The sequence below is a fragment of the Brettanomyces bruxellensis genome, chromosome 8, assembly GCF_011074885.1.
Source record: "Brettanomyces bruxellensis chromosome 8, complete sequence".
Lineage (NCBI taxonomy): Eukaryota > Fungi > Ascomycota > Pichiomycetes > Pichiales > Pichiaceae > Brettanomyces > Brettanomyces bruxellensis.
This window is the reverse complement of record NC_054689.1, coordinates 2,207,119-2,232,127: the sequence shown is the minus strand read 5'-3', so window position 1 is coordinate 2,232,127 and position 25,009 is coordinate 2,207,119. Positions and strand designations below refer to the sequence as shown.

General features: G+C 37.7%; 15 protein-coding genes across 15 annotated transcripts; 9 read left to right on the top strand and 6 right to left on the bottom strand.

Moving 5' to 3' along the window:
• Positions 1-1,188: 1,188 nt before the first annotated feature.
• BRETT_001195 (uncharacterized protein) lies at positions 1,189-1,654 on the top strand (the record flags this gene model as incomplete). The annotated part of the gene is made up of 2 exons (XM_041279750.1): positions 1,189-1,200; positions 1,280-1,654. The coding sequence occupies 2 exons, from the start codon at positions 1,189-1,191 to the stop codon at positions 1,652-1,654; spliced, it is 387 nt and encodes a 128-aa protein (XP_041137964.1).
• Positions 1,655-1,851: 197 nt separating this feature from the next.
• Positions 1,852-2,862, bottom strand: BRETT_001194 (uncharacterized protein; the record flags this gene model as incomplete). Its single annotated transcript, XM_041279749.1, has 2 exons — positions 1,852-2,673; positions 2,746-2,862. 2 exons carry the CDS (start codon positions 2,860-2,862, stop codon positions 1,852-1,854), a joined length of 939 nt encoding a protein of 312 aa, XP_041137963.1.
• A 106-nt stretch (positions 2,863-2,968) lies between these two features.
• Positions 2,969-4,048, bottom strand: BRETT_001193 (uncharacterized protein; the record flags this gene model as incomplete). The annotated part of the gene is made up of 1 exon (XM_041279748.1): positions 2,969-4,048. One exon carries the CDS (start codon positions 4,046-4,048, stop codon positions 2,969-2,971), a length of 1,080 nt encoding a protein of 359 aa, XP_041137962.1.
• A 254-nt stretch (positions 4,049-4,302) lies between these two features.
• Positions 4,303-5,670, top strand: BRETT_001192 (uncharacterized protein; the record flags this gene model as incomplete). The annotated part of the gene is made up of 1 exon (XM_041279747.1): positions 4,303-5,670. One exon carries the CDS (start codon positions 4,303-4,305, stop codon positions 5,668-5,670), a length of 1,368 nt encoding a protein of 455 aa, XP_041137961.1.
• Positions 5,671-7,314: 1,644 nt separating this feature from the next.
• Positions 7,315-8,253, top strand: PIR3 (beta-1,3-glucan linked protein; the record flags this gene model as incomplete). The annotated part of the gene is made up of 1 exon (XM_041279746.1): positions 7,315-8,253. One exon carries the CDS (start codon positions 7,315-7,317, stop codon positions 8,251-8,253), a length of 939 nt encoding a protein of 312 aa, XP_041137960.1.
• Positions 8,254-9,576: 1,323 nt separating this feature from the next.
• On the top strand, positions 9,577-10,290 carry BRETT_001190 (uncharacterized protein; the record flags this gene model as incomplete). Its single annotated transcript, XM_041279745.1, has 1 exon — positions 9,577-10,290. One exon carries the CDS (start codon positions 9,577-9,579, stop codon positions 10,288-10,290), a length of 714 nt encoding a protein of 237 aa, XP_041137959.1.
• Positions 10,291-10,373: 83 nt separating this feature from the next.
• Positions 10,374-11,639, bottom strand: RPT3 (26S proteasome regulatory subunit 6B; the record flags this gene model as incomplete). Its single annotated transcript, XM_041279744.1, has 1 exon — positions 10,374-11,639. The coding sequence occupies one exon, from the start codon at positions 11,637-11,639 to the stop codon at positions 10,374-10,376; it is 1,266 nt and encodes a 421-aa protein (XP_041137958.1).
• Positions 11,640-12,407: 768 nt separating this feature from the next.
• Positions 12,408-13,307, top strand: BRETT_001188 (uncharacterized protein; the record flags this gene model as incomplete). The annotated part of the gene is made up of 1 exon (XM_041279743.1): positions 12,408-13,307. One exon carries the CDS (start codon positions 12,408-12,410, stop codon positions 13,305-13,307), a length of 900 nt encoding a protein of 299 aa, XP_041137957.1.
• Positions 13,308-13,427: 120 nt separating this feature from the next.
• On the bottom strand, positions 13,428-14,921 carry BRETT_001187 (uncharacterized protein; the record flags this gene model as incomplete). The annotated part of the gene is made up of 1 exon (XM_041279742.1): positions 13,428-14,921. One exon carries the CDS (start codon positions 14,919-14,921, stop codon positions 13,428-13,430), a length of 1,494 nt encoding a protein of 497 aa, XP_041137956.1.
• Positions 14,922-15,253: 332 nt separating this feature from the next.
• BRETT_001186 (uncharacterized protein) lies at positions 15,254-15,967 on the top strand (the record flags this gene model as incomplete). The annotated part of the gene is made up of 1 exon (XM_041279741.1): positions 15,254-15,967. One exon carries the CDS (start codon positions 15,254-15,256, stop codon positions 15,965-15,967), a length of 714 nt encoding a protein of 237 aa, XP_041137955.1.
• A 381-nt stretch (positions 15,968-16,348) lies between these two features.
• Positions 16,349-17,875, top strand: BRETT_001185 (uncharacterized protein; the record flags this gene model as incomplete). Its single annotated transcript, XM_041279740.1, has 1 exon — positions 16,349-17,875. The coding sequence occupies one exon, from the start codon at positions 16,349-16,351 to the stop codon at positions 17,873-17,875; it is 1,527 nt and encodes a 508-aa protein (XP_041137954.1).
• A 283-nt stretch (positions 17,876-18,158) lies between these two features.
• BRETT_001184 (uncharacterized protein) lies at positions 18,159-20,435 on the top strand (the record flags this gene model as incomplete). Its single annotated transcript, XM_041279739.1, has 1 exon — positions 18,159-20,435. The coding sequence occupies one exon, from the start codon at positions 18,159-18,161 to the stop codon at positions 20,433-20,435; it is 2,277 nt and encodes a 758-aa protein (XP_041137953.1).
• A 220-nt stretch (positions 20,436-20,655) lies between these two features.
• BRETT_001183 (uncharacterized protein) lies at positions 20,656-22,161 on the bottom strand (the record flags this gene model as incomplete). The annotated part of the gene is made up of 1 exon (XM_041279738.1): positions 20,656-22,161. One exon carries the CDS (start codon positions 22,159-22,161, stop codon positions 20,656-20,658), a length of 1,506 nt encoding a protein of 501 aa, XP_041137952.1.
• Positions 22,162-23,238: 1,077 nt separating this feature from the next.
• Positions 23,239-24,114, top strand: BRETT_001182 (uncharacterized protein; the record flags this gene model as incomplete). The annotated part of the gene is made up of 1 exon (XM_041279737.1): positions 23,239-24,114. The coding sequence occupies one exon, from the start codon at positions 23,239-23,241 to the stop codon at positions 24,112-24,114; it is 876 nt and encodes a 291-aa protein (XP_041137951.1).
• A 98-nt stretch (positions 24,115-24,212) lies between these two features.
• BRETT_001181 (uncharacterized protein) lies at positions 24,213-24,932 on the bottom strand (the record flags this gene model as incomplete). The annotated part of the gene is made up of 1 exon (XM_041279736.1): positions 24,213-24,932. The coding sequence occupies one exon, from the start codon at positions 24,930-24,932 to the stop codon at positions 24,213-24,215; it is 720 nt and encodes a 239-aa protein (XP_041137950.1).
• Positions 24,933-25,009: the final 77 nt, after the last annotated feature.

Below are 25,009 nucleotides of genomic sequence, written 5' to 3'. Positions count from 1 at the left end.
TGGAAGCATGTGTACAGCAGCTCCGTTATTAAATGAACTCTATTCTTATACGAAAGATTAAATACTCGCCGGTCACGATATATTTGCTGATCGGTTATCTTTCTTTGTGCTTGTGATTTTACGTGAACAACGCATGTTTATGTCCTCATAGGGGAATGAGACACTCGAAACTGATCCGTGTAACTTTTTTTCTTTTTCCCTTTTTTCGCGAACGGGGTTGCGAAAAACTGTATGGGCTTGCTCCTTCGCGTAACTCAATCTACCAAATCCTTCTTACCAAAGTATTCTCACATGGAATAATTAGTACCCTTATGCTAATTTAGAAGAAAATTTTAATCGATCATGTTAAATAGGCACATGAAATTTTTACCCCGTCTGGGCTTATTCATGCTTGCTCGAAACTGCAAAAAAATCAACTGCTGAATCTCCAATCTTAATTCCCCTCCATTTCAATACGATACTTCTTTAATTTTTTGTCCCTCTGTTCTGCTAACTTTTTTTTTTTTTTTTTTTTTTTTCATTATATCCATGATTGTGCAATGTGTACCATTTGGGGCTGTAAACTGACCATAAAATAAGCTACACCTCCTTTCGCAACTAACGTTGTTTTCTTTCTTTCTAGTCGGAACACTCTTATTGAACACAATAGTACCTGCTATCTAGTACAATACATTAGGCAAATGCCTTTTTAATTTCCGATGGCCACATTCCCCCGAGAAAAACAATTTGGTTCCGTATTAAACTTTTATACTATGGTGTACGGTTGTATTATCTGATCAGGTATTGCCTTTCCGTCTGTGGCTGAGCAATATCGCCCGCATGACATGATCACAAACTGCAGATAAACTAAACAACTATGACATTAGATTCGAATAAATTTCGTAACTCAAATAATCGGTAATATTGTAAATTCGGTGGACATGTTTGCATCATTTTCAGTATCGTTAAATGATGCAAAGGGGCATTAGTTTTTTTCCCTCCTATTTAAATTCCAGTTAATTTCCTCGCCGCACGCCTTAACAGAATACTACTTTTTTTTTATTTTTTGAGCTTTCCTATTCTCGAAGTTAAAAGTCAAAAGCACTACCGTTTTGCAGATCTCGAAGATTTAGATCTATAATCAATACTCATTTTATATTCCCTGCATAAGCACTTACATTAATAGTTTTAAGGTATATCATTTTAGGAATGTCGTATAACGTAAGTGCTCATCTTTTTTTTAACCCTAAATTTTGTTTCGGCTAAGCAATTACTAACAAATCTTATTTCATTAATACAGCGTCCAACTGGCCCTCCTCCAGAAAAGAGAGGTGCTGCTTCTGATTATTACAATGGTGGAAGTACATCCAATCAACAGCCACAAGCCCAATCAAATTATCAGGCTCAGAGTCAGGGTCAAGGCCAAGGCCAAAGAGGTATATTTGGAGGTAATTCTCAACAGCAGGGATATTACCAACAGCCAGCAGGACAGCAGGGCTATTATCAACAACCTCCGGGATATTACCAGGGGCAACCTCAGCAAGGTTATTATCAACAGCAGCAGCAGCCTGTTTATGTTCAACAGCAGCCTCAATCGAGGAACAATTCTGATTGCTTAACTGCATGCTTGGCTGCAATGTGTATCTGCTGTACGATGGATGCTCTTATCAATTGATGGCTAGTTTGTTGTATTAATATATTAATTTAAAGACAGAGATAAAAATAAAGAAGTACATGCTGAAATTTTACACTTACAATTTTTGTTTTGCTTTGCAGTATATATGTTTACACTGTCCAAACTTGTTATAGCTGATCTATTTCATCTCATCCTCATTCCCTCAAATCTTTTCCTCAATTTAATCGGTATTTTCTTTACATACTTTTAAAACCATTTCGCTCCTTTTCACGTATCATCAATTGCTGAATAACGTTTTCAAGTATAGCCACCTCAAAACGACCTTTCTTGTAAAGTTCCTGACCCGTTACTTTTTCCTCTTGGCGCTCAAGCTTTTCCTCTAAGCCCTTGATTGTATCCACACATTTACCTTTTTGGTCCCTTTCTGACTTCAATTGATCTTTCAAGGAAGCTATTGTCCATTGGCACTCTGCTAATTCTTCATTTAGGCTATCAATTCTCTGATTCAGCTCTTCATATTTCTGCTGCGAAGACATTTCCTGGATTCCATTGGAATCCCTAGATATGTTTACACTTTCATTCGAGTCATAGCCATCCCCTATAACGGTGAATTGTTCTAAAGCCCGCTTATCAGCCACCGGTATATAGTTGAGATTTGTGGCTGCCCATGCCATTGCCTTTCCCCTTGCACTTGTCAGGACAATGACACAAAGAATTCTGTATATGTTGCTTACTAACGTTACTATTTTTTCAATCGGAAGTGCAAGCAAATCCTGTTGTATGTCGTTAGTATTACCCTGAGATGACTCCTTAATAAATGTGTCAGACTGTTCTGGGCAATCTCCACACAAATTAATCCATTCAATCACTTTCGGGACATCCTTAAATTCCATTTTATAGTTTTCCAGTAGTGCAGTAAACGGATTGCCTGATGTGTCCATTTTGGCTGCATCAGAGTTACCAGCTAAATATATTGATACATTCTTCACAAACGACTCAGAAAAAAAGTCATGTAGCGTTGGATTGGGCGGTAAAATTATACCACCGTATTCGTTTATCTAAATCTGGATATTAGTATCAGTTAGTCTTCCCTATACGTTAATAAATAGTTCAATTTTTTAAAAACGTACCCATCTGAAAGCGGCTCTTATAACATTAAAAGGATTCTCTTCAAATGGGATAGCTTGGCACATTTCAGTTGTTTTTAATTTGGCCTTTTTTTTCTCAGATGTCGTAAGACATTCCATAATGAGTATTCTATCTATTGTAGAGGAGGATGGTCAGAAGAATAGAACGGAAAAAAAATATTCCGTCCTTTCAGCTTTCTTAATTTGACGCTCGAATATTCCCAATTCAGAAAGCATTTTGTTTTTCATGCGTTGACTTTTGTGCTTGGGATTTCTTTACTTTCTTTCTCCTTCTACTTTTCTTTGTTAACTTTGTCGTCCTAGAATCAGGCTTTTTAGTGGCATCTTTTGATTTATCATCTGTCTTTTTGTCACTCCTGGTCCGACTTGAATTCGATCGCTTGCTTGGTGTTTCCTGTTTTTTCCCATTTTTTTTCTGATCTTTCTCTTTGCCCTTCGTAGTACTTGCAGTAGTTTTAACTGGTATATTCTTCTTGTTCCCGTAACCTGCTTTTTTATCCGAATTAAGTTTGGCTTCCTTAAAAGCCTTCCTTTTTAATCTCTTGATTTTTTGTCGTTCCTTCTTTGTCATTTCTTTTTGCGACCTTTCTGATTTAGGACCCGAACTTCGAACGTTAATATTCTTAGTTTTCTTTCCCTTCGCTTGTTTCCTAGGATTTTTCTGTGTCGTTTTCTGCCGCTTCGGATAGCAACTGTCCAAAACTTTGTCTGCGTTACCTGATGATGGATCCTCCAAATAGTTTAAAAACAATTTGTAGGAAATTGTCTCTTGAATGGTGTCCCAGCTTGGATCTGTCTTCTCACTGAAAATGTGTTTGGGCATTTCTAAATAAGTCGCCCTGCTTACTTTGGGGATAAGTGTCGGCTGATTTTTAATTTGGTCCTTCAAATTCTTAGTATTGTCCATGACTATTTCATCTTTTTGTAAGTCGTTAACGGATTGAATGCTTTCGGATTCCGTGCCCTGATCTTCGTTAACAACTGAATCCATAAAAGACGATTTGCTCAAACGATTGGCAACGCTTTTAGCTTGCTCCTCTGTCTCAAAAGAGATGTAAGCTCTTGAATAAACTGGTTTTTCATATATGCTTTTACCATCATGCCCTTTCACATAGTAAAAGTTGCCGATGTCTGTTAAATTAGCTTGGTCAAGAAAGCCTTGCCCATCCAATCTTGGTGGAAGATTTGCTACGATTATCTTTGCAGTAGCATTGTCGAGATATTCTTCTTCGTTAAAAGCAAAATTTCCACTATTCTTCTTGAATTTACTTCTAGAATGCCTCATATTTGTCACTTATCATTGGGAACAAGAGAGTTTTAATGCCTCCAAATTACAAGTTAGCCAATTTAACGTTGCCAGACCTCTAGATGAAAAATTATCCCTATGTTTGCACCTTCATCTCAAAAAAAAAAAAAAAATAAAATAAGATAAAAAAAGTGCAGGGTATATTTTGGACAAAGATTTTATTTGCTGGTATATCCTTACTTTTGGTAAACTCCATACCACCGTATCAATTATACGATTAAGCATCACCAAAAATGAAGCCTTATACTTTGGATCTGTTTTTGAATGATGTGAAGAATGCTGGAACCCCTACAGATTTATCGTCCTTGCTAGACGTCAACCCTATAACAGCAAAACATTTACCATCACTACAGCAATCGCTACAGTCATATGATGATGATCAACTTGAAAGCATAATTGAGAACATCCACTTTTATAATAATGATTGGCCTGCATTTGAAACAATGATACAGAAGTATTTGGTCTATGTCAAAAACATTGATCCTTGGAGTTTGTTGAACTCTATTGATCTTATGATTGGTTTTTACAGCTCGTTGAGTGTCGCCTTAAACAACAAGCAGTTTCATACAATTTTATTCAAATCAACATTTGATATCACCAATTTAATCATTCCACTAACGAAATTTGTGGATGCCAAAATCATGCAGATTGAGAACCGAGTGAATAATTATCCCAGACTTTCCTATTTGTCTACTATAATGTTAAAAATTGTTAATAACATAAGGGCTTCTCCTGCATTGGACGACCTAGGGAGCAACGAAAGGAAGGATACCATTTCAGTTCTTATGTCTGTATGCATATCTCTCTGCAACCTGTATATATTTATTGATTCGCCCATTCTCTGCAATAATGTCTTTTCCAATATGAATGTTCTTCGTCTTGATAAGCGTCTCATTTCAAGGTCGCAGTTAATAAATTACAGGTTTGTGCTTGGTAAGTTTCATCTTGGGCAGAGCAATTACTTTCTTGCTTATAAGCATTTTATGTGGTGTTTCCAAAACATTCATCGAGATATAAGCGTACGCAGTCGGATAAAAATATTAAAATATCTCATTCCGTGTGGTTTACTTGTTGGAAAGGTGGCAGATATCCAAGTTTTAAGAGATTTGGTCCAAAGTGATAAGGGTGGTTTGCAAATGATTGAAATATACAGTCCTCTAATCACTTGTTATAAAGCGGGTGACATTAAAGGTTTTTCTGATGCATTGAGAAGAAATAGATCGTACTTCATTGGGTTATGTTTATATGTGGGATTTCTTCAAAGAGTGCGAATTCTTATTCTACGAAATCTCATTCTAAAAGTTTATAAAATCACAGGGCGTCTGAACTTTGAAGATGTTAGATCTGCCTTAAACGTTTCATGTGATCCTGTGCAACAAAATGCAAGCTCTGGAAGTTTGAGCTTCTATACGATAACTGATCAAATCAACGATTCTTTTGTTCAGAATGTTTTAGTGGCTTTAGTTGACGGCAACTTAATACGTGCGAAACTCACAGCATCAAAAAATATCATATTGAGCAGAACCAACCCATTTCCTGATATATATGATATCTACAAACAGAAATACGCACAGCCAGGAAAGGAGGACTGGCTAGATTGAGCTGTTTCACCAGCAGTCCCAAAGAGGAATAGCATTATACCTTAATAGATGTAATTCATTTTTTAAATAAATAGCGTGTATTTCTAGATAATGTTTGAAATGAATGTCTTTCCATGGGCAATGAATGGCTTAGCAAATAACAAAATAAAATGTAGAAAGTTACAAGTTGCCAAATTATTAACGCGCTAAAATCTTTCTGGGATTTCATAACAATAATCATATAGCTTTAAAATAAGAGTACAATGGATCTAAGCCTTTTATCAAAGTAATATCAAAGCTTGGCACTTTGAGAAGCCGGTATTAAATAATTTGATCTTTAAAGGGGTGAACAGGGTGCTATTTCATGCCCGATTTAATCTTGTTTAGGAAATATTAGTCTGATAATTAGCCGTTTTCGCAATTCGCGGTCGTTTTATTTTGATAAATTGGAATTTTCATAGTACGATCCCATTCAACGACACGCACGCTCTCTACCCCTGTGTAGCAAGTGCAAGCCTAATCGCGCTTATTCATTTTAAAGCCTTATGTTATGCCGCGGTCGGATTATTGGACTATGAAATTGATGAAGGGATAGAAATAAACCGATTTCAAACCAGCTGTTTGAGATGAGAGAAAAGTTCTACAAACTTCAAGGTGAATGTTACGTTCGCGAATTATCAGATCACGTGACAGGGCAATGATGTAAAAAGTTTTGAACGAAGAAAGTTCAGTATCGGCAGAAAAAGGGCAATATATTGTACCGCCGGGGAAAAAAAGAAGAAAGAAAATGCGTATGTGTGGGGATTTTTGCAGAGAAATCACTTTTGCGAACCACACAATTCTATGCCCCAAAAAAAAAGGTGTAATGCATGGTAGATAAAGTATTGTTTAGCTTACTGGGTCTCTTCAGCCCATATTATTTCCACTATTTCAGGTACGTGAACGAGAGACGTCATCATGAAAAATTGTCAAGAATGTTAAAGTACGGTGGAAAGCAAAAAAGTTTTGAGAACAATCAAAAAAAATTTGATAGTGAAGAAAAAAAGAAAAAGAAAAATATGAGATTAAATATGAGGTTTAGTGCTGTGTGTTGTCGCCAAAGGGGTAAACAGTGGGAAAAATAAATAGAAAATATTATGAGCGGTCGTCAAACCGCGTTTCGTAAACTGAGACTCTCGAAATAGGGCAAAGCGTCAACAAAAAAAATATATGTGGACAATAAGATGAGGATTGTTCAATAAGGTCGCGCCAAGCAGTCAGTCACATCACACAATAAACAGAAGTATTTTTGATTAATCGAGTAAAAAATTACGAGTTGCACTTCATGAATGGGCTCTCTTTGTCCTATTGGCTATGCATCATGTCTCCAAAGTTGTTATTCAGCATTGTTCGTTCACGTTTGTTCGTTGTCTAGGTGTACAAAAGAGAAATTGTCGTTTCATCGTTTTTGGAAAATCACACTGGCTTCTAGACCGTGATCAGAGAAGGGACATAATTTTTGCACTCTTTATGATTCTGATATATATAAAGCGGTTTCCCACGATGAACTTCATAGTCTGAAAGAACTAAAGTAAGTGCATATTATTCTTCCTGGATATTATACCCTCTCCATCTTCATCTACATCTAAATTACATTCGCTCGTTATTTGTTACCTACTGTTCAAGATGAAGTTCAGTTTATCTACTATAATTGCCCTCGCATCCGTTGCAGGTGCTGCTTACGTTCCTTCTGAGGCATGGTCAACTTTGACACCTACTGCAACTTTCCCAGGTGGTGTTACTGATTATGCATCAACTTTTGGTATCTCTGTTGAGACAATAGGCTCTTCCACGTCCTCCTCTGCATCTGTTACAGCTGCTGCTAAACTTCTAAAGAGAGGTGATGTCTCTCAGATTGGAGATGGACAGGTTCAGGCTGCTACTGCTACTTCTACTTCTACAAAGAAGAGTAAAAGTTCTGCTGTCACCAAGACCAAGACTATTTCTAAAGCTGTTGTTGCTTCCCAAATTGGTGACGGTCAGGTTCAGGCCACAGCAACCAAACCTTCCACAACATCCATTTCCACTGAGACTGGTGCCACTCAGATAAGTGACGGTCAGGTTCAGGCTAAGAAGACCAAGACTACTGGAAGTGCTTCTGCAACCACCTCTGGTTCTTCTGTCAAAACCACTTCTACTGACGATGAGTCCTCAACTGGTTCTTCTGCCACTACCACTGCTTTTTCTTCTTCCTCCACTTCCAACACAACTAGTACATCAACCACTGAGTCGGAGACTGCTGAGAGCTCTGTTGTTCCAAGTGTCGCTTGCTACAACACAGGTGATTTGGCTATGACTTTGAAAGATAGCATTCTTAGAGATGCAAAGGGAAGAATTGGTTCCATCGTTGCCAACCAGCAATTCCAGTTTGATGGCCCACCGCCTCAGGCAGGTGCTATCTATGCTGCTGGATGGAGTGTCACTCCTGATGGAAATTTGGCCATTGGTGACAATGATGTGTTCTGGCAGTGCTTGTCAGGTGACTTCTACAACCTTTACGATGAGAATATTGGATCTTTGTGCTACCGTGCACATCTTAAGATCATCGACTTGACAAACTGTTAAACGACTTGTCGATAGTTCTTTGTGATACCTGTTTCTTCTTTGGAATATGATGTTTGCGTTGGCCCCAGCAGGGGATTTGTTGGGTGACGCAACTTGTAATCACTTTACGTACATGTGCTTTTCCTCTTTTTTCTACTCATTTTGCATAATCAATTCATTAACATTACTAGATTTGTTTTTCTAATTTTTATTTTATTTCCGTACTATGAGTTGCATAGATCTGTTTTATCGATTTTCTGCATCCTTGCACCCAAATGATGCGTCTTTTTCTCCTCCCTTCACGTACTCCCCACTACTCAAAAGAGTGTTCTTTGTGCCTCGTTGAATAAAGGACAAAGCTCTACATCGACGGAAACAGGGTTGCGGCTATATTGTACAATGCACTCGATTGTTGTTAGTAGCCGGAAGCTTGTATCTTTTCTATCCAGTTGGAGGACTATTTATGTGTTATTCTCGGTGGTAGTAAGATTTGTTGCATGTACTCAAACATCATATATACACCCGGATGAATTCTATCAGTCATTTCAAGCCATTTATCATGACAACGTTCCATGGGAGTTTTCCAACTCTCGAAAACCGTGCAGATCCTCGATTCCATTGTTAATATTTTACTATCCCGTGATACTTCTCGGTACATACTTCAACTTGAGTTCCCTCAGTATCCTACTTCTAACCAAGTTTGAATTTTGTCTTCTCACGTGGATTGTTGGAGAGTGGTGTTTGCATCGAATTATGCCTATTAAGCATGAAAGGATTAAGGCGTCTTTCTTTTTCAATACTTCATATATCACCCTCGTCTACCAGTCGCACACTTTTTCCAATTCAATTGAAACCTGTGTTGTGTTACTTGTGGTCTACTTAATCGATGACATCCGTCAGTATCTTGAAATGTATTCATCTAAAGCATCAGAGAATGATAAGCAAGAATCTATTCGGTCTTGCAAAAACGCATATTCATCCTCAAAATTGGCACTGTTAGGCTTTTTGGTTTCTTTTGGTATATTCAACAGAATCACTTTCTTATGTTGGCTCATCTTACCCAGCATCTACCTCTTGAAGTTTTTCTTTAAAAACAAGATTAGGTCTTTGATACCTATTGTGTCTTTTTCTCTTGCGACATTTATTTTCATACTGATAGACACCCTTTATTTTCAGGGGCACATCGATTTTCCTGATAATCTCACGTTTGCTCCCCTAAATAGCTTACTTTACAATTCGAAAGTCGGTAATCTTTCAAAGCACGGAATTCATCCATTATATACGCACGTTCTTATCAATTATCCTCAGATCGTGGGACCTCTGCTCTTTTTGCTTTTTCCATTCATGAAAAGTGGATATTTGAAAACAACCCCATTTCTGGCATATATTTCAGGTCTCCTTTCACTCTCCATCATCCCACACCAAGAGCTTCGCTTTCTAATCCCTATTATTCCATTGGCATGTTGTTGTGTTAATTTAAATGGCTCACCTCGTTTTGTGCAGTTAGTTATCAGGCTTTGGCTCATATTCAATGTTTTTATGACAATACTTATGGGATTTTTGCATCAGGCTGGTCTTGTTGGCGCTACTAACTATCTAGGAACAACGCTTGACAATGAAAATTCTGTCAAACCATTTTCATTGATTTATTGGAGAACTTACAAACCTCCAACATGGTTGTTGAAAACATATCAGAATACCTATAACGGTACGGATAGTAATATGGTGTTTTTCAATAAGGATGAAGATGATCTTTTAAACGCAGATTATTCCTTGATAGAAGGTGATTATGTAGTGGATTTTATGGGATTAGAAGCAGACAAGTTTATTGAGACCGTTTCCAGAATAGTGAATACCAATCCAAATGAAAGAAGATTATATCTCGTGGCTCCTGATAACTCAATGATGAATCTCGAAGAGAACGAAAATGTCCGATTCAACTTTATCGAACTTTGGTCGACCAAATGGCACTACGATTTGGACCATTTCGAACCCAATAAGTTTGGAATAAAAACTTTTACCCCTGGAATTACAGTGTATAAGTTGACACAGTATTAACTACTGACATACATCGGCTGCTGTTGGCACATTAATAATAATTAATGATATTGATATACATTTGAAAGTGTGTGAACATCTGCTCATTTGTAGAACTCGAATTTATCAACCTCCGAGCCAGTCTTAACCTGTGACGTGTATGCTTCCTCGAGGTCGCTCTGAATGATCATGTATCTATTTTTCCTAACGGCCCTGAGACCAGCTTCTTGCATAATAGCGGCAATAATTGCACCACTTAATGGATCATTACGAATGATCAAGGAATCAAGATCAACCTCAGGAGCAAGAGACATCTTCGAAGCAATGGTACTAAAAATCATTCTTCTTTCTCTCCTATCCTTCAACGATGGAAATTCAATCTTTCTATCCAATCTTCCAGGACGTAGCAAAGCTGGATCTAATGTGTCTGGTCTGTTCGTAGCCATAATCACCTTAACGTTTGTTGACTGCTCGAAACCATCCATTTGAGTAAGTAGCTCTATTAAAATTCTCTGGACTTCCCTGTCAGCACCAGTCTGAGCATCAAAACGCTTTGTCGCAATAGCATCAATCTCATCTATGAATATAATGGAAGGAGCATTCTCCCTAGCCAACCTGAACACATCACGGACCATACGAGGTCCTTCACCCAAGTATTTCTGGACAAACTCAGATCCATTCACCCTGATAAATGATGCCGTTGTGTGATGTGCAACAGCTTTAACAAGCATCGTTTTTCCAGTACCCGGAGGTCCATATAGCAACACACCTCTAGGTGGATCTATACCGATCTGTTTGTACATATCCATGTGTGTCAATGGAAGCTCAACTGCCTCTCTAATTTCCTGCTTCTGAAGGTCCAATCCACCAACATCGTTGTATGTAACATTTGGCTTCTCGCGGTCACCCACAATAGATATGGAAGAGTCTGCTTCTGGAGGAAGAATGTCAACTAAAGCGTTTGAGTGCCTGTGCAATGCAACTGATGCTGAAGGTTTCAACAACTCACGATCGAGTGTGGACAATATTCTCACGACATAATTAGAACCGGTGGTCGAAGAAACAATACCCGTGTGTTGATCAATTGGTTCCAGAAATTGGCCTATAACCAAAGGAACAGACTGGATCTTTTTCACCTCCTCTTGAGCTCTTATTAACTCTCTCTTCAAATATCTCTGCTCATCTTTAATGTATTCCTCTTGAAGTAATATAAGCTCAAGCTGCTTTTGAAGCTTTTGTAGCTTTAGATAAACGTCGTCGTTCGGCTTTATGTCACCGTTAAATTTTGCGCTCTTAAGACCGGAATGATTGTCTGCAATTGCCGAACCACTGCCCGCCTCTTTTGGCGTTAATATTCCTAATTCTTCCATGTTTTTCTTTTGCTCTTTTTAGGGTTTACTACCTGTAGAAAGCGAAGTAAGCGATCCTTATCGTAGTTGAATTTTAACAAAACTTGTAAATGTGTTGGATAAAATGGACGAGTGCATGAGAGAAAAAAATGGAAATTAAAAAAAAAAAGATTGGGGACAGCAAGCGGCACTAAACTGTAAAGAAAAGAAAATATCGCCTTTCTTTTCCTGGTCGATCGACTACTTATTTCGACCTTCATTTAAATAGGTAGTAGTATTACCACGCTCTAGCAGAGGCAACACCTCCAGCATAGTGTGCCGTCGAGATTTTGTTTCTTATGCTTGATCACATTTGTTATGTCGTGTTATGTCCGAACTACAGATTAGTAATCAGATGTCGATATGGATCTATTCAGTATCCAGTAGCCGGTAAACAGTTTTATTCAGCACTATATATCCGGGAAAATGTATTATTAGAAGTATTATAAATGCTTAGGATGTAGACGAATGTATGTAAGCTAGTTTCTTAAATGTATCATCCGTACTCCGTAGATATTACGTTGACAATAATTGTCAAATGTTATTATAATATTTCAATGAATTTATCTTCTTCACGGAGTTAAGTTACGTCCGAACATACTCGAAAAAGGAAATGGGCGACAAAGGATTTTGGAAGGCCAATTGAAAAGTTGCGCTTCAAGAACTATAAATTGAACCCAATACCACCGTAGTTTGTTATATACTTTACTAACTTCTTGATGCGGTGCAGTATACAAAAATCTGACAACTATGGCACTCAAAATATTTGTTACTGGAGCTACTGGTACAATCGGTTCTGTTACCGTTGACAGATTACTCGAAAATGGAATCGATGTTCTTGGTTTGGCAAGATCCGAGGACTCGGCCGCTAAGTTAAAAGCTAAACATTGCCAGGTTTTAAGAGGTAGCTTGGAGGATCTAGCAGTTCTTAGGAAAGGAGCATCTGAATGTGATGGGGTGATCCATCTTGCCTTCGTTCACGATTTCGCTAATTTCAACAAATCAGTGGAAATTGACAGAAATGCAAGCAGTGCAATGATGGATTCATTAAGAGGTACTGGAAAGCCATTCATCAGCATCAGTGGAACTTTAATGTTGGAGGAAAAGAATCGTTCTTATGTGGATGAAGACAGTCCATTTGCCCAATCTCCTGGCTTTTCTTTGAGAGCAGAGAATGAAAAGTTGGTTCTTTCTTACGCTACTGAAGATGTAAAATCGATGTCTGTAAGATTTCCTCCAACAGTGCATGGAGTTGGTGATACTGTTGGTTTTATTCCAACCCTCGTTGCTGCTTCTAAAAAAGCTGGTTTTGCAATGTACATTGATCAAGGTGAAAATTGCTGGCCTGCTGTTAATTTGCAAGATGCTGCTGACTTCTTACGATTAGCCATTTTGCATGGTACGGCAGGAAAGCCATACAACTGTGTCGGAGAATCTGGCATCCCAACTAAAGCTATTGCCGAGGCCATTGGTAAAAAATACAATCTCCCGGTGAAATCTATTACTAAAGAAGAATCATTCAAGTATCTTGGTTTTTTGGCTACTATTCTTGCGGCTAATAATGTTACAAGGGCAGAAAAGTCCAAAAAGGAGCTTGAATGGACCCCTTCACATTCTACGTTATTGGAGGATATCGCTAGTTATTATTAAGGCCATAAAGGCACTGGTTTATCTGGTATCCTTTTTCCCTCCTTTTTTTCCTTTACTTTTGGGTGAATTAATTTGTATTGAATGTGTTCTAAAATATTTATATTTCTGGGATCCTTTGAGTTAAAGAAGTCTTCCCAGAAAGCATCCCGTAAGAAGAAGCAGGCTTGAAAAAAAGTATACGAAGTATTGTATGTCATACCCTGTCATTGTAAAAGTTTCTGAGCCCGAACCATGTAAAGGATTGAGAAGTTTACCGAAGGTAAAGTGTATCCAATGTTTTATGGATACAAATGACAAATCGTCTGGTAGGATTCTAGCAGTTATGTTCTGTTCTGGGAGTTTCTCAACAATATTTTGTTGATTTTCTTCAATCTTACCAAGTAATGTATCATAGCCGCTGTCCATATCATTTTTAAGCTTCTTAAGATCGGACTCCATCTCCTCGTTTCTATCAAAAATATCCCGCACTTTATTCTCAAAAGAGCGCACAAGCCTGTATCTTTTAAACGGCTCGAATACCAATTGCACAAGAAAAACTAATAGCAAGTTACAAACCATAATTAGTACAGTTCCCCACGTTGAAAATTGACGTATCTTGTCTGACCATACCTGTTCTTCATGATATCTATCCATAATCGATTTAATGAGGTTATCGTGCGTTTCATCATTCTTCTGGTCCAGTTCATCCAACCGTATTTTCTTCAGCTTTACTTCGCGTTCTAATTCATGCTCATTCATGTACAACTCAGTAAATCTTTTCAAGTCTGTTGGTACCCAGCTACTCTTTCTTTCTAACAAATCGTTCATTTCTCGTTGTGACTCAGACCTTTTCTCTATAGCAGTGGAGAAATCATCTTTAGCTCTCGTGATCTCCTCTCTAAGTACTTTCAATTCTAGATCGTTTTTGGCAATTTTCTCCTTCAAAGCATTCACTTTACTATATCCAGTCACATCGTTCACCACACGTGAAGCTATTCCAATTGATTTCTTCAATTCCGTAACATCCTGGCCTAACCGATTACTGATGCTCTGCTTATACTTTTCCTGCTTTCTAGCCCTTGTTTTGCTAAATTTAGTCAGTTCTTCTTTTAATTGTCTAAAATTTTCTCCGTTAATTACAGATCTAATAAAGCTTGTTACTTTATCTTTCAACGGTAAATTGGTCTTCTCGACACTAACATTCTCCGTGTGTGTTTCGCTTTCAGAATCTGTGGCGCTCTTTTGTTGTTCATCCACAACAGCATCATCGTTAGTCATCTTATTTCGCAAATTCTTGTTTCCTTTGTTATTTAATGTGCCTGCTTCCGAATATAAGTTCTCTTGATCCTTCACAAGATTTTTAAGTTTCTTAATCGCACGATCGAAGTCCTTATTCTCCTCTAAGTCATTGTACTTTTGTAATGCTTTTCGTTTATCACCTCCAGAGTCATTCCGAATGGATCTCCCAGTGGAATTTAAATGCTTGTGAGCTGCTTCATCATCCACATCCTTGTAATTATTCAATTGAGAATGCAGATATGTGAATGTACGAAAAGAAGACTGTTTCACTCGACTTCTCGCTAAAGGCCACAAAACGCACCGGGCATAGCTTTTAATAAAAATACTAGGCAGCATACGAAATATGCCGAGTTAGCAGAGTAAAAGCCAATGAAATATTCTATTATAAGGGCAAATCTGATACAGTGTGACAATTTTTATCTAAAATTCCCGCTTATGTGTAGAAAATATACACAGCGGAGAGCACCCTTCATATTTACATATTTGTACTTTTTTTTTTCTCTGTTTGTTTCTTTTCTCAAAGTTTGGCCTTAATATTGTACAGTGGGTTTATCTCTGTTATTTATCATTACGAAACACATTTTGCTTTTCAATATCTTTCAAACAGCATATTCTGGATTTGCTTAGTGTTTATATATTCTGCTGTCATGATCATATAGAGGTAGGATATGAAGTTTTCTTTAAAGAAGAGCAAGTTTGCCTCTAAGATACCAACCGGTAACCGCAAGTCGTTTTCTTTAAAAAAAAAGGTTGAAGTGGTACGTAAAAGCAAGGCTGTCGGAAAAGTTGAAATAAAGCGCAACGGTTTATTTGAGAGTAATGCGATAAAGCATGACGGTAAGAAAATCGGTATTAGTACCATAAAAGATATCGATACGCCAAGACTTGCAGATTCGGAATTGGTAATAAAACCCATCCAATCCAGAAGGGACATTTTCAGAAAGAAGAAACAGACATCATCAAATGTACCCTCTTATGAACACCAGCCAATAAAATATGGTATCAATAATATGGATAAAAAGGGAAAGATGGATCATCTCGATAATCAGAGAGCAGATAGTATAAGGCAAAAGCCTGTACCTTTAACATCTTATGACGTACCTAGCTGCGTATCCGAAACCACAGAAGAAAGTTATGAGAAGGTTCCCGTGGAAAAATTTGGCTTGGCGATGCTAAGAGGAATGGGATGGAAAGGGGATGTGACGGAAATCGAAAAGGAAGAAGTAAAGAAGGATAATGCATCTACATCAAGGCCTCTTCTTCTTGGTTTAGGGGCAAAACCATCTGCTGTTCAGCTTGATCCTTCTTATCGTGTTTCGAGTGCTAACTATGAACCAGTTACGAGAGTTTCTAAAAATTATGGTAGTAGTGGTGGTATATAATACGTAAATGTTAATTTCCTCTAACGGTTACTAATCTCGAAAAGTATTTTCGATGAGGAATAATAATTTTTCATCTGCTATCTGTTACTAGATCGCGATCGCCTACCCTTAGAGGCATTTGATAAGGAAATTTGGGGTCGTTTGGGGGTAATCCGTATCGTGAGAAAAACAAAGAACATAATGAAAAGCGTAAAATACGAATGTACGTATGAGCAATTTGTCATTTAATAATCAATGCACTTGTTCAAGAAATTGGTTTATTCAAAAAATACAAAATGCGTCCCCTTTCCGCCTTTTAGAGTATGCAGAAGTAGCAAATAACATATATGAAGCTGTCTCTCTTTCAAGAAGAGGTTCTCTTGATTCACCTTTAATATTAAGATGTTCAATTCATCATTACCGGAATTAGATCAAAGTCATTATTACGGAAAAGCAAAGCGGGACTTTTATGTGGAAAGTTTGGAAGGTCCGATTCCATCCAAAGCTCGTTCTTCTGCATACGAATTGCAAAATGCCTGCCCACTAAAAAGCAAAAAGGATGATTATTCCGAGCATTATTTATTTCCGAATATAAAGCATAAGGTCAGTTCTGAGCCTATGACGACTATAAAGTCAAATGAAGAATTACTTGTCGAAGATGGAAACAATGACTCCTTGTATCCAGATGGAGGCTTGAGAGCTTACTCGGTGGTTTTAGGAAGCTTTTTGTGCTGTTTTACTTTATTTGGTCTAATGAACAGTATCGGTGCTATTGAATCTTATGTGGTTTCAAATCAGTTGAAAAATGTTTCTGTTTCTACTGTTTCCTGGATATTTTCCTTATATATGTTTGTGTCTCTTTTCCTTGGATTATTCGTGGGCCCCTTATATGATAGTTTTGGTTCCATGTGGTTATTGCTTATAGGGAGTATCTTCGTGTTTGTGGGACTTATCACCTGCGGGATTTCCACTACCGTGGTTCAATTCATTTTCAGTTTCGGAATCTGCACTGGTATGGGAACTGGCTTGATGATGTTTTCGGCTGTATCCACAATTTCAAGTTGGTTCAGCAAAAAGAAGCGATCTTTTGCCATTGGTGCTGCTCAATCTGGGGGCTCAGTTGGAGGTGTGGTTTTTCCCATAATGCTTAGGTACTTGTATCAAAAATATGGATTTAACTGGGCCATGCGTATAATGGCATTCTTCAATTTGGGAGTTGATATCCTAGGTGCCGTTCTAGCTAGAGATAGACTCAAAGAAATTCGAGAGAAGACTGGTGAAATTGATAAGAGAACCGTCCCACAGAAACTAATGGATTCTGTGGATTTAAATGCTTTCAAAGAGAAGAAATTTACAGCTTTATCATGTGCTCTTTTTATGAACGAATTTTCCTTATTGATCGTTCTCACCTATATTTCTTCTTACGCTATGGTTCATGGAATTTCGCAAGCCGAAAGTTTCAATATGTTGACCATCTTGAACGCAGCTGGTATCCTTGGAAAATTCATTCCCTCCTATTTTGCAGATAAGTATGGGACATTCAATTTGATGATTTTGATGTCATCACTATTAACCTTCTCGTTGTTTGTTGTTTGGTATCCATTCGGAAAATACAGGGCTGGAATTTACGTTTTCATATGTCTTTTTGGTTTTGGATGTGCCTCTGTTTATACTTTAACTGGGGCTACCGTGAGTACCATCACCAAAAAAACAAAGGATTTTGGCAAACGGTACGGTGCTGCTTATGCCTTTATTTCCTTTGGAAACTTGATATCATTGCCTATATCTGGTGCTTTCATTAAAAAGCAGGATGCCACAGACTACGATAAAATGGTTTTATTTGCTGCCGCCACTTGTTGTTCTGCAACTGTTCTTTTCATAATTGCAAGGTATACAGTTGTGGGGAGATGCATGAAGGTTTTTATCTAGAGCGCATTTTAGCCGTATATATGAATGATTATTAACGATAAGGTAATTTTTCTTTTATGTGCCAAGTGTAGCACGGTTAAGTAGTAGTAGGTAGCCAGCCCTTAATTTGATTGTCGTTATCTTTTTTTTTTTTTTTTTTTTTAATACATGCAAGTCCCAGAACTTCAGACCCTGCTTTCAAGCATAGAAACAAATGCGTTCTGCTTCACATTGACTTGCCGTTCTCAAAATAAAAGTTTTTGTATTTATTGTTTTGACATGTTTCCTAGTGGTGATAATCATTATGGAGGAAATGGATGAAGGAAAAGATCGAGATAGAACAATTGAAAGACGCAAATTCATATCTGATTGGAATGATGTATCGGAACCTCAGTTTCCACCACCAGTTGATGATGACGTCCCCAGAAGGCACTTTGATAATTTCTTGGATTTTTGCAATATTCGTAAAAGGAAAGGATACCGCAGAAGATCACCTTCGCTATTCGTAAATCAACGATTTTATGATTGGTCTTTGCAAGATGATGGAAGCTCAAATAATAGCGATTTAGAATTGTCATCTTCTGAAGACTTGGAGTCAGATGTTGAAGATGATTATGGCGGGTACATTGATGAGCATACAGTAAGATTACATTCGGAGGAGCCCTACGAAAATACGTACACGGTTGAGGCAGATGAGGACACGTTTTATGATTTTTTACCACAGCCTGAAGTACAAAATAGCGATTCGAGTGAATACGTTCGCGAGGATTACAATAGTGTCGTATATGAGCGATACTCTAGAGCTGAAGAAGACAATTTCAAATTGCCGGCAATTTTGAAGAAGTTCCAGCCTCCTGAATCGAATAATATTTGTGCGTATGGGCTACCAGTCAATTCTGATGACACCTTCTTGCATTATGAGAATCATTCTCCAGTCAATAAATTGTTAGTACCTTATTCCGATTTTGCTAAAGATAACTTGAACCAGCCAGCTAGCAAATATCCCGATTCTTTAAGATTGGATAAATTTTCTTCGTTTCAGCTGGACTGCAAACCGGGGCGAATGTTCAGAAATAATCTCAGCGTGTGCTCACGAAGGTATAATTTAATGTTTGTTGCTTCAATGTCACGTATAAGTGTTATCAAAGCCCGAGAATTTTCAAATAATGGCAACATTAGTTCGTCTTTTATTATTGAGACAAAGGCAAATAGCCTAAGTGAGTACCAGCAAGAGCACTCCACATTTCCCGGCTTTCCATATCTCATTAATTATATGATGATCGGTACATTCTTTGGGTTAGAGGTCTTAGGAGTAGTGACCGATGATGGCAGGGTTCTTCTGTATGACACTGAGACGTTTTCTGAGAAGTGGGACTGGTTTGTTAGTCAGATTTCAGATTTAAGACCTGTTTTAACATATCGTGCAGATGTTGAAGTAAAAGTTGATTGTTCGGCTTGGGGTTTGGATATTTACAAAAATATGTTAGCGGTGTCTGATAATAGTAGAAGAGTTACATTGTTCTATTATAACGAATCGAATGTTGTCTACCTAGTGAAGACACGTCCTCTCTTTCATAACATCCCAAGTGTTAGTTTTATCAAGAATGAGAAGGAAGTTTACGTTTCTGCTGGATCTATCAGCGGTGAAGTTGTTGTTTTTAAGTTTCCTATGAACATAATACATCGAATTTCTGGGGGAAACTTATCAACAAAGGTTGATTTCAAAAAACCTGAGGTTGTTAGTAGAGTGGCGACTCGTGAAGAAATTTGGTGCGTCAATTTTGTGAACGGAGATCATTTTAAATCAGTGAATTCATTTGAATTACTTACTGGTGATCCTTGGATTGATAAAGATGGCATTCTTGCCAGCAGAATTTTAAGTGAAAGTGAGTTACTTGATGCAGAATCTAATTATTGTAAATCAAGCCACTTAGGCCTTTCCTCTGAATTCCAATGCTTTTATATTCCGACAGAGGCTGCCCAAAATTTTGTTATTCCTACAACGGAAACTGATCGAATGCGACGAATAAGAAAGATGTATGATGATTATTATGAAGATTTTCAGAGGGGTCAGAGAAAAAGGCATATATCAAAAAGGTTTGATAGTTATTGGCAAGGAATCGCTCATAATAAACGATTCAAAAACAAGTTTCTTCTAGTTACGGGAAAAAAGCAGCTAAGCTTATTTCGGGTTAACAGACTGTTATTTAATGCGACCGTGTCAGATATTTTTGGTTTCACTACTAGAGATGAAAACGAGGATTCGTGTAATCGACTATCTTTGAGTTTGGTGATACCAGAACTGAATTGTTTTATAGTTGCATCTCAAGTTGGTTTGGTTTCGATTTTCAGATTAACAAAGTATAGAGGAATTGTTGGCATGAGGCAGGAATTTGTTCTCCCCACAACATATAGATCTGGATCATTGAGTCATACTAGTTGCAAGTATTTATCCGGGATCACCTGTAAGAAGTTATGTGAAGGGCGATTCTTACTTTATCTCATTTTTTACGATGGATTGTTAGTTGTATACCAGCTCACGGATCCGCTGACATGTCATAACTACTTGGATTATGTTTAATGCCTATTTTATAAGCATATCTTTCAATTTTCATACAATATAAAGTATTTTTAGCGTTTCTCTATATACAATGTCTAAGTATGGACTGGTAACATCCAGTGCAAAACTCATACCGACGCAATCAAGGTACAAAGAAAGTGATGAAAGGAAAGTAAAACATAATCAGAAAAAAGATGCCGTTATATGTATACAATATTCAAAAGGGTGATCAATCATTCAGTCACACTTTTTTGGATCCTGACGCATCAGCAGGTGCTGCAGCTGCTTGAGCTTGTTGCTTAGCAATATCCTCAGCAGTAGGCATGCCCTCTGTAACAATCTTTCCGAGAGTCAACTTCTGATCGGCAAGCATTTCCTTAGTCTTCTGTTCCTCTTCTTTCAACATTTTATCACCGTTCTCCTGTAGATATTTGTGCATGTTCTCGTAGTTCTTCTGTCCAGCCTCTCTGATAGCATCCAAAGGCATCTTGGATTGGAATCCCAATGATGGTGGAATACCAAGAATCTTACTCAAGAAAGAGTTTTCTTGTTTCACCTTCTGCTGTTTGTTCCATTCTTCTCGAAGTTTATGCTCCCTCCAAGCAAATTCGGTTGGGATATTTTTTTTATCTTTAAAGGATGCAAGGATTGGCCTGACATCTTTCACTGGTTGAGTTGCAACGTATTCCAAAAATGGGATTAAAGCAACAAGTTTATCGTCCTTCTTTCCATCCCATTTATCCAAAGGAATGTTGTTCTCTGGTTGGAGAGATGCGCAATCCCGATCAGGATCAATCATGATCATTTTTTCCAGTGGTCTGTTCATCATACTCAAATCTTTCACTGTCTTTCCATCTTTTGTACGGCAAACTTCTTTGAATAAAGAGTACGAAATAAAAGCATGATAAGGATCTAGCTTCGAGATAGTGTTTTCAGCAAATGCCATCGAGCTCTTAGAAAAGACAACAATTTCATAGTATTGTGATAGATATCCCAAAAAGTAGTCAACGCCAGGCCTCTTGGCAGTTCTCCATCCTTTTGCATGATCCCATGCTGAATGGACTAATGTGTCATCAAGCTCCAAAACCAATGTCAATGGGTGCTTGTAAGGTTCAGGAGGTGGTGGGGGTAGTAGGTCATTGAAAGCTGGTTCGGTAAGAACGCCTGAAACGCCCGAAAACCTCTTCCGTAATCTTTTAAGCATCTTGAAAGGAGAATATCCATTTTCCTCTGCCACGTAAAGCTCCGGTTCCTTCTTTTCATCCCAGTTTCTCATCATGTATCCACCGAAAGCTAGAGTTCCGCCTAATACAAACCACCAAAATAAGTTTTCATACCTCTCTTTCTTTTTATCTAAAGTTGACTTCGTATTATTTCTTCTCTCTTTTGCCCTAGAAAATTCGTCATCAGTATCTTTGCCACTGAATTCCTCTTCAATCTTCTTTCCTTCTTCCTTCCCTGCCTGATGAAGTTTTTGGGCTTCGTGTTTAAGCTTCTGCTTTTCTTCCTTAAGCATGTCACCGACAGATGAATCCTTACTGGTAGCCTTATCAGTGTTAATTCCTGTCTTTTCAAGAAGATCATTATCTAAGATTGACTTGTATTTCTTACTGTCTCCTTTTTGTGAGTAGTATCTAACGCTTCTTGAAATGCCGAGGCACCTGGAAGATGCCAACAAATTGTTCACATTTGACACTCGATAACTCTTTAGTGCCGCTAGCACTGGTTTCTTCAATGCAAACGACATTTTCGATATCATCACTATATTATATGTCTTGTCTGTATGCTTGCATATAATGATGATTGCAAATTGTGTCTACGTACGAGAAAAGCAAGATACTTTGGTTGGCACTTTTTTCGCACTTGTTCTCCCCGGAAAAAGGTCAAAAAGTTGAATAAAATTAAAAATTAAAAAAATTAGTATCGCAGTGATTTTCAGCAAAGAATTCTTACATGCAATCAAATTTACGAGGAGAAAAAAAGATGTGTTGTTTACAACAGCGATACGAAGCCAATAGAACATACAATGCCGATCAAGATCAGAGCCCTTACGATTACCAAGTCTAAGAAATCTTAAGAAATCTAGAGCTAAGTGTGTATCAGTTATCAGGTCATCATTATTTCATGAGTCAATACTACTATGTAGCAGACCTCCAACAACGATGGTTTTAAAACTGAATCCAATTATTGGAACGTCAATCTCCCTCCGACTGGCACGCAGTATAAAAGAATGAATCCGTTCACACATATTAGTGTTATACATAAGTCATCGTTTTCATTCCACTACCACCCAGTGCAGAGAGTTACTTTTTGAAGTTTCAAAAAAGACCAAGAAACAAGTTAAAAAAGGTTTTTCACTCCGTATTTATACTTTTTTTCACCTCGGTAGTGACAAAAAATTTTCCCTCATATTTTTCCCCGCCTCATCCTAGTTAGCTAAACCCGCTGACTAGGGCAACTGTAGTTTGTATGAATATCCAGAGTTTAGAACAAACAAGCAACATGAATCACCATTCCTTTTTTATTTTAAATAAGTATATCCATGTTCATAATGTTGATAGATTTTTAAACAAAAGTACGAAATATTGATTTAGAGCTTATAAAATATTGATGTTTCGCTGACTTCGTTCTGGTACAGTCGCGTCGAACGGACGACCATCATATTTTTGTAAGTCGCGAGAGAGAAACGAAGCATAATATTCTGAAGAGACATAGATTAAATTCTAAATGCGCTTCTATTCTTAATTACATTCTTGAATAAATTCAACTCGGCGCCTTTTGGAGGGACTTGAAATTGATCTACTTGTACTGAAGTGTCAAAATCATGTCAGATACGTTAGCATCCCAGTTAACTGCTTTTAAAAGGTCTTTGAAGCGTGCTTCTGCTGCATTACCCGCACAAAGGAGAATTGTGAAACCGCCATCAGATAGCAGAAATGAGTCAAAGAAATCAGGACCTAAGAGGAATAGTGGTGATCGTAGTAGTCAAAGACGGAAGAGGCAAAAGAAGAATATTTTAAGCGATTCGTTCACAGATTTATCTTCCTTGCCACTAGCTGCAGGGTCATCTCTCTCTATTAGGTTGATGAATGCCTCGGACTTCATAAAGGGAAGCGATAGACCTATTAGTATAAAGGAGCTTGAGCAACACATGAATGTACCGGTTGATGCACAGTTATTAAAATGTCTCTCGAACGTGGATAGAATAAAATATGACCCTATGAATAAGACTCTAGAATATTTGTCATTGCATAACATTAAAACCGCCGAAGATCTTATGAAGGTGTTGGAAAATCAGCCTACTTTTCAGGGGCTTTCTGTGAAACAATTGCGAGATGGTTGGAATGGGTGTTTACCAACAATAGCGAAATTGGAAAAGGAAAACAAAATCATCGTTCATAAGACCAAAAAAGAGAATGCTCCTCGTCACATATGGCTCAACTTTGAGAATCTAAAAGTAGGAAATAGAGTGGATAAAGAATTCTATGATATGTGGGAGAAAGTTACTGTGCCCAAAGGCCCTGATTTAGTGAAAACACTCTTAAGCAATGGAATGAAACCGACTAACGTTGATCCTGAAAGTTTGAGAAACAAAAAGGATGCACCAATTCAGAGAAGAAAGCAGAAGAAGCCTAGACGTGGTAAGATCACGAATATACATATGAGGGGAATTCTCAAAGATTACTCTGGAAGAGTATAGTTACGTCGGATTACTGGGAATAAAAGAAGATAAGAAGACAAGTTTTGATTATATATTTTCTTTCTTAAATTCTATAATACATTACTTTTCTATATTAATCAGTGCTGTTGATATTTCTCCTTATGGTGATGATGGTGATGATGGTGATGCTTTTTTCTTGGAGTTTCTCCTTCTAAGGCCTTTGTAGAGTTTAATGAAGGATTTTTTGTATCTTGAACATTCGATGCTTTCCTCTTTCTTGGAGAAGGGATAACAGGCTCCTTGGCTTCTTTATAATCTTTAATGTAATATCCCGTTGGAAAATGGCGCATCCTGAGATTTGCAATGGGTTTAACCTTTGGCTTTTGCGCAATCGCCGTATCCCAATCTATAGCTGGAATCTCAATCTTTTCTGAAATATTAAAAAATCTGGTTATCTTCTTTGGTTTCTCCGCCGTATAAGTAGATGACTTCTCCGGTAAAAGTAGAGAATATTTTTGATCCTTACTATTGTTTGTGTCGTCTATTGCAGTAAGATCTTCAGCAATATCAAATGACTTTTTATCGACGTCGAATGATTCTGAATCACCTATACTATTAATTGGTATTTGTTTAATTTGAGAAACATCAAGTTCATCTGGGTACTTTATAAGCCATAGCTGTAACTTTGGATGGTCTTTAAGATAATCATGTGTGAGCTCCTTCACTAAAGATAGTCCATCAACTTGATCATAGGATCTTGGTGGCTCGTATTCTTCCTGCACGATTTCATCATCAGATGAGGCGCTTTCAAGATCAGATTCTTCCACCATCTCGGATGACAAGTGATTTTTTGCCATTTTTATGTAGATATATGTGGTACAAGCATTCAAGACTTAAGTTTCTTTGTGTATGCCAATGTTAGTATAATTGAAGA